This window comes from Camellia sinensis, chromosome 5, assembly GCF_055761805.1.
Source record: "Camellia sinensis isolate YWXY chromosome 5, ASM5576180v1, whole genome shotgun sequence".
NCBI lineage: Eukaryota > Viridiplantae > Streptophyta > Magnoliopsida > Ericales > Theaceae > Camellia > Camellia sinensis.
In genome coordinates this window covers 27,615,618-27,624,193 of record NC_138965.1, presented here as the reverse complement: position 1 = coordinate 27,624,193, position 8,576 = coordinate 27,615,618, and the positions used below count along the sequence as shown (strand labels likewise).

Genomic DNA, 8,576 nt, shown 5'->3' with positions numbered 1-8,576 from the left:
TTTGTTAATAAAATTTAAAATAATTATATTACATTGGCAAAACTGTTCTATAAAATTTCAAAAAGCTTGCCTAATTAACAAACCTTGCTAAAACATTGATCTGTTAATTCTAGCACCAATAAAAAGACAAAATTAAAAAATTAAAAAAAAAAAAAAAACCCTTCTAAACTCTAAAATTAATCTTAATCATATTAGGAGTAACACATAAAGGACGAGAGCATTGGAACAACACACCATGAAATGGAAATCATTTAACCACTTAAAAACAACCTCTCATTACTCAAATCAAACTTTTCTCACAAGGATATAGCCCTCTAGTAGTTGGTATTATTAATGCTGATAAACCTAAACACAGAAAGATTTCACAGAATAAGACAGAATATTTTGTAAAATCTTTTCGTGTTCCTAGAACTGCTGTAATAATAACGTTTACACCTAGTTCACCACCACATTAGCTTCCTTATTCACCTCCTCCTTCCCCTTGGTGGGTGGCTCCACCTCCTCGACTTCAAAAGCCGACACCGGGAAGGTCTTCGACAGACCTGCAGGGGTCTGGAAAGTGATCTTCCCGGTGGGTGGGTCATTGACATAGACGTCGCTGGGCGAGACCCAAATCAAGAGCTCCTTGGTCTTGACACCTGTCAGTTTCTTGATCTTGTTTGGCTCAACAACAGCTGTGACCTCAGTTGCATAAGTGACTGGTTTGCCAATTTTCTCAAATTTGTGCTCAGTCTTCTTCTTCTGTTTGAGCCACACAAAGCCAGTCTCTTTGACATACCCACACTCAAGCATGTCCTCCAATGGCAAGAGGCCATTGGGCAACTTCATTTCTTTGAGCAAGAACTTTGATTTCTCTTGACAGATGTCATTTCCATAGTATACCTCTGCTTTGGCTTTGATCTCTTCTGTGACTAGAGACATGGCTTGGCTTTGTTTTTTTTTTTTTTTGCTTCTATTGGGTCATAGCTGATGAGACAGATCAAATGGGGAGAGGTGGTGGTGTTTATATAGTTGTGATGATATGTATTTGCCCCTTGAATGTGGGGAAATTGCCAAAATGCCATCAGGAGGGGAAGTGGAATGGACTTTGAGTTTCTTTAATTTATTTTAAGATAAATTATAAAAATAATTTTTTTTAAATTTATTTAAAATACAAATTAATTTTTTATAATTTTAAAAAATTACATTTCACCCTTTTATGTTTCTAATTGCTAACAAATTAATCTTTTTATTAATAAATTATTAAGTCAATTAATAGTTTTTAATGATATAGGAAATATATTTTAATTAATAAATTAAATAATTTTATTCTTGTATAAAAGACTAGTTAGAATTTTATTTTTTTATGTTAAATAAAAAAAATTGACAAAGAGATATTTGTAATTTTCAGAATTACAGAAAATAATTTATATTTTAAGTAAATCTCATAAGATATATTTATAAATTATCATTAGTTTTACTAGGGCCACATACTCTACAAAACTCAATACAATCCTCCCATATGGAAAATTATATATATATATATATTTAATGGTTCTTACTTTATGTAAAAGAATTATATTTAGAAAAAAAAATACACATCTTTAAAAAAGTGTGTATCATATATATAATTATCATCTTTGTAGTATTGATGATGACCTATTAAAATATTAGTTATAATTGAGTTATAATTCATTGTGGTGTTATTTATAACTTAAATTCTTATAAAGTATTATTTCCTCTCATTTAAAAAATAACTTCAATGCATTCATAATATCATTGTATAATAAAAAAAATTATCATATTTACCGTCAATTTGAACATTCTTTCGTCTTATTCAAAAAGTAGTTTGAATACATTTATAATTGGAAAATTTTCATGTCAATGTATATTTCACAAAATATTTACAAATTAATGATAAACTTTACAAGTGTAAGAGATAAACCTTTTCATTAATTAGTAATTAATTTTTTAAAAACCCACAGTAATTTTCCCTTTATAATTTCACTATTTAATAAAAAAAATTACCATGTGGAACGTTTATTCCATTAGTAATAGCAACTTGATGTAGCAAACCACTCAAGTTTTTTTTACGAGGAGTGGATTTAATTTTTACTAAATCTTATTAAATATTTAATCATATTCTGTCGTGTGTATATGAATATTCTTTCTTTGGTTCAAAATAATGACTTTTCCATATTTTGGCAATTGTTTTTTTTCTTTTTTTTTATTTTGCTTTTTAGCAAAAAATATTAATGATTTTGCAATAACTTTATTTTTTTTTTAGCATCTTGTCACAACAAAGCATTAGCCTTTAAGGAAAGATAATAAACACCTTTTTGGTGCCCTCAAAAGAGTTCAGCTTGTCTTAAGTTAAAATTAAGATTGGACTATTCAATCCGATTTATAGACTTATTTTTACGTTTCGTTTTAATAATTCGAACCGTTAATGTGTATAACTCGCTGAGTACTATATCTTTGTAACCAATCACGTTGATTGGATATCGATAGCTATTTGATCGGATCAGAATTGTATTTAAAAACATGAACAATAACAAATAAATGATTGACAAAATTCTGGTGCGATCAAATAGCCATCGATATCCGATTAACGTGATTTTTTTCAGAGATATAATACTCGATGAGTTCTATATATTGAACGGTTTGAATTATCCAAACGAGACTTAAAAATAAACCCATGAAACGGATTGAATAAATCTAGCCTTGATTTCAGGTCAAGTTTGACAAGTTGAAAAAAGTCAAAAGTCAAAAAGTTACTCAAAAAGTTAAAAAATTATCACTATTCACCAAAAGTCAAAAATTACGGTTGCACAACTCTCAATCCTAATTTTTTCCTACACACTAATTTATATAATTTTTTAATACACATTTTTCCATAAAAAGTCAAAAAGTTAACCCAAATAACCATATTTTTTTCCTCAACTTTTTAATCTAAAAATTCAAAAAGTACACTTATTTAGGACATCTCAAACATCCCCTCAATATAAGATATGCTGAAACCCAGAAACGGAAAAGAAAAGAGAAAGAAAGTTGTAGTGGAGTGAAAGTTGTAGTGGAGTGAACCAACCAAAGGAAGCAGTATATTGTAATTTTGGCAAAAAAGGGGTAATTTTAGGCCTTGTTTGGTTTGTTTATCAGAAAAATTTTTAGGAAAAATTTTCTATAAATAAATTTTTAAGAGCAATCAAATCAAACAAATTTTTTTAAAAAAAATTCAAAATTTTGTTTGGTTATCTACTTTCTAAAATCACTTTCTCTCTCATACACATTAAGGCCAAGTTTGGCAACTTGAAAAAAACTCAAAAAGTCAAAAAGTTACTCAAAAAGTTAAAAAGTTATCACTATTCACCAAAAGTCAAAAATTACGGCTGCAAAACGCTCAATCTTAATTTTCTCCTACACACTAATTTATACAATTTTTTAATATATATTTTTTCATAAAAAGTCAAAAAGTTAACCCAAACATTCATATTTTTTTCCTTAATTTTTTAATTCAAAAAGACAAAAAGTACACTTATTTAGGACATCCCAAACAACCCCTAAATCAATCATTTTTTTTAAAACTCTCTCTCTAAAACAATTTTCTAAAACTATCTTTGAAAAAAGACAAACCAAATAAATTTTCATACTTTTTATTTCAAAAATTACTCTACAAACACAAATCAAACACACCCTTAGGCCCCGTTTGTTTGGGTTTATAGGAAGGGGATTGGGACTACTAATATCTTGGTATTACTAATGCCTTATGTTTGTTTGGGTGGACATGAGCTTGGGATTGGACAAATAGTCCAATAAAATTATTAATCCGATATTTGGTTAAACAATTGAAGTACGGACTAATTTATTTTAAACTTGACTATTAGTTAAGATAGGATACATAATTCAACGGATTCGTAATCCTAAGACTATTAGTCATGGGAATGCTAATCCAATCCGCCCAAACAAACATAGCTGAGAGATGGCCTTGGAACTATTAATAACTTGGTATTACTAATACCCTTGGAAGGGGGATTCATAGTGAGGAAGTAGAGATGGTATTAGAAAAATAGTAAGAGGATTATAATTTTTTTTACTTTTTTTATTTTTTATATATTAGGAAATTTTTTTAAATATTAATGTTTAATTTTTATATTTTTTTATTATTTTATATAAAAATAATTTAACAATTTTTCACTATCAACCTCCTCCCTTCTATCTCTGAAAATAAACGGGACCTTAGCCTCTCTCCTGAACTGAATTAATAATGCAGTTGGGTGGGGTGGTATTTATAGCAAACTGGTGGTTGGAAGGAGCAACCAATAACCACTTCCTATGTAGTACGTCAAATAAATTTGGTTTGGGAAAGTACGATGTAATCACGGTTGATATTTAGGTAAATAATTATATGAAATTAATAATATTAATTTTATTATTTTTAACATTGATATAGATCGTTTCTTTTATTAAATCACATCAAATTGAATCTTTGTTTAGAATTTTTTAAACTTAAGTTACTTTTAAATATATTTATTAATTTATATAAAAACATTAAATTAGTTATTTGTCTACTATTTTAAATATATCCAATTCATCCATTTAATACATACTTTTCAATTTTTAAATTAACAAAAATAAAAACAAAAAATGGTTTGAAAATATTAAGATTTCAAGAATAATGAATTAGAATTAAGATTATATATAATAAGAGTTTACAAACTTAGGTTATAAAGATGATAAGGTTAATTAATTAAGATTAATAATTTATTATACTTATTAATATCATTATATTATTAGATTTTATATATATATATATATTATAAATACAATATATGTTGAAGCGGTTGGTTTCGGTTTAGATCGGTGCACAGTGTGTTTAAACCGATACCGAACCGAAAATTGAAAAAAAATCAAATTTAAAAATTGCATAGACCGATTCTTGTTAAAAAATAGACCAAATATAACTGGTTGGTCCAGTTTAATCAGTTTGGTCGATTTTTTCGATTTTTCTTACATCCTAACAGGGAAGGGTAACCATCCTAAATAAGTATGGTTATTAATTAATATCTATAGGTGGTGTTGAGGTTTCATATTTAGGAAAAAAAAAATTATATGTTAATAGGGTATCACGTAATACTATATTTCACCAATCACAAATACATATGTCATTTATTGTTTACCAAACATCCAACAAACATGTTGTAGATCCTACTGTCAAAATTAATTATAATAATAAAAGGCATCTCATAACATATATCCCATCCGTATACAAAATTTACTCCGTATTTAGGTTTATATCAAGGTTGTTGACTGTGTTCACATCTCATATTTAGGATTTTTCAAATATTCTGATATTAAGAGAAAGATATGACTCGAAACTAAGATCATGTGTTTAACAAATATGACATGTACCTCTTGAACAATTCATACTATTTTTATTTTATTTTTTTGTCATTATTTTTATATTATTATCTTTTTTTTAATTACACTGTTTGTGTCAACCGTTAGTATATATATATACACAGAGTAGCTGTGCAAATGTATGTAAAATTTTGAGGATTTGAATAAAAAAATTTATAAAAGTAATTTTAAAATTGTCGTGGGCATTTTAATAAAGGTAAATTATGTCACATCTACTATTTGAAATATCATACCATTTTCACCTAGCTGTCTACTAACCTATCCTGGCCTTGTGTCCATTTATTTGTTTACGTATTCACCTGTTTGTTCGTAAATGTTTTGGCAACTTTTCGCTGACCAACGGCGATGGTGAACCACAATTGATAGTAGGGTGACAATAAATAGTGAAAATAAAGATAGAGAAAGTATAAGAATAAAAATGAAAAAAAAAAAAAAAAACAAACAAACAAACAAGTTAAAACAACGATTTATACATCTTACCAATATATTTCATTAACTATTTTTTTAACCAAAACAAATCAATTGCTGGACTATATATCCTATTCGCGGAATTTATCACTAGTTTTTTTGTTTTTTTAATAAGCACTAAAACGTTTTCGTTTGAGAAATTAGTTGACTTTTTGGCTTTGTGACTTTCTGGTTATTTTAGTCTGTGACTAAAAAATCTCATTTGGGATAGATTTTTTTAATTTTTTTGACTTTTGTAAGAAAAAAAATAAAATAATTGTAGGTTAAATGTGATGTTTTGTCTTATTGGACTAAAAAGTCTATTTTATTTTTTTCTGATTAAAATAGTCCCAAACCAAACCCAACCCAACCCAACCCAACCCTTCTTCCCAAACAAGTGCAATAGGGAGAATAGTAACATCTTTAACCAAAATAATTGCTACTGTGATTAGTTTACTACAAATCTTATGTACTTAAAAAAATATTCAATTTATGATATAGATTTAAACAGTGGTACCTGTCGCACTGAAAATTAATAAAATTGATATATTTTAAATTTTAATTATTTTGTAAGAAATATTTTTGTGAATACATAGTGCCATTTTGGAAACATAGTAAAAAGTCACGTTTTTGGACAAAATGTCCAAAAACGTGGCTGCCAAAAACGCAATAAAATCCCTTTGGAAAGTGCCAAAAACGCAGTTCTAAAATTACAAATTAGGGCCAATAAAAAAAAAATAAATCTCTTATGTTGGGTAAGGGTATTTTGGTCATTTTAATTTGATTTGATACCATAAATAAATATTAAACTAAAAAGCAAAAAGTCAGGTTTTTACCAACTTCCCAAATCACTTCCAAAAAAGCCAAAAAGCTTGGTAAAAAGTCAAAAGTCAACTTTTTACCAACTTTCCAAAACAACCCATAGTATGGTTGTTTGTTTACACTGTTTTAAGTCCACTTCTTTAACAATACAACAATGATAGAGACCACTAATTTTAGAACTCTAAAAATACCACTAATGACATGGCACTCAATAAAATAAAAAAAAAATACAACACCAAGGCCAAAACATCAAATCATTCATGGTGAGACCCACTGCCACATCATTAATAATAGCACTAATTAGTGCTCTCACTCATTTTCCTTAACAATAATCATAGCCATCTTAGTTCTTTTCTCCCCTTTTTCCTTTCACATCACTTTTCAGATTCTACCTAAAATGTTAACCACAATTGTTGAAAGAATTTAGAATTATGAAGTTTAAATGAATAAAATTAAAACTATGAATCAATATAGCCATTAAAATTTTGCAGACATTCAATTTGAAATTTATTGACAATAAGTGAAAGGACTTTTACACTATATCAATCAAATTCATGACAATATGAAATTCTAACAATGGTCAGATAATATGGAAATGAGAAATGAGAGAAATAGACTGGTGTCTTAGCCAGTGAAACCACCCAGAACTGAGTTTTGATAGAAAATCTTGAAGATATCTAATTCAAAATAAATTAACAAGTTTAAACAATATAAATCAAGAATGAAGGACCTAAAGAAACTATACAAAACAAATTTCTTTTTTCTAGATGCGCATAATGAGATGTGGAGGATCTTGATGGGTTCACGGATCCTAGCTTGAAGAAATGTAAATGTCTTGTGACATTCGGCAGAGTATAAATTTGAAAGCCATATCTGTAATCAGTTGAGTGTTGAAAGATATCAAGTATGAGTTGGAGTACAAGTAGCAAAGGACATGAATTACATCATTATTCTCGATGAGATTTATTTAAAATTTAAATGTGAAAAATTATAAATATTTTATTGTCAAAAAAAATTATTTAACAAAATTAATTGAAAAAAAAATAAAATTTCTAACTTTTCTCCTATATAAAAATAAAATTACATAAATTATTAATTAAATAAATTTATAATATTATTAAAAACTGTTAATTGACTTGATAATTTATTAATAAAAATAACAATTTATTAATAAAAATAACAATTTATTATGAAATTAAAAACTTCAAGGTGAGGAATGTAATTTTTAGAATTATGAGGGATGATTCGTATTTTAAACAAATCTCAAAGGTATATTTATAATTTATCCCAAAAAAAATTATTCTCATTTATATGGAATGTAATTTTGTTTCGGGGTACCTGTAATTTTATTTTTTTAAAATTATTTGGTACAAGTATTCTACGGATCTAAAAAAAAAAATTACACAGGAGGTACCCATTCTTTTTAATTGTCTACTGATAAAAAATAAAATAATTACATTTCAGTAAAAATATAATTACACTATAGATAAAATCTTTCTTAATGCAAATTCCATATTAAACAAAAAAAAACAAACAAACAAACAAACATACTATGCGCAAAAAAAAAAAACTTACATGTGTTTGAGAAGGATTTTTTTGGTTTTTTTTGGTTTTTTTTTACTAAAAGATAAATTGGTTACAAAATTAAAAAAAACAAATTCAAACAAAATATCATATCAAACCTCATAATCATTTCATTTTTTCTCTTACAAACATCACATCTAACTACAAAAAAACCTAACTATCTTCTCAAACACAAAAAAAAAAAAAAAAAAATCTAATAATATCTTAAAATTAAAAAAACCTACAAAAAAATTCACTTCCCAAATACCTACATTAAAAAAAAAAAAAATTGTAGAAATTAATTGCACACCTACTCACGTCTCATCTCACCATCAAAAGCTAACACG

At 26.9% G+C, this 8,576-nt stretch overlaps 1 protein-coding gene across 1 annotated transcript; it reads right to left on the bottom strand.

Annotated features, from left to right (window-relative positions):
• Nucleotides 1-220: 220 nt before the first annotated feature.
• LOC114303942 (uncharacterized) lies at nt 221-975 on the bottom strand. The gene has a single exon (XM_028249120.2). It carries the CDS (start codon nt 919-921, stop codon nt 436-438), a length of 486 nt encoding a protein of 161 aa, XP_028104921.2. The 5' UTR covers nt 922-975; the 3' UTR covers nt 221-435.
• Nucleotides 976-8,576: the final 7,601 nt, after the last annotated feature.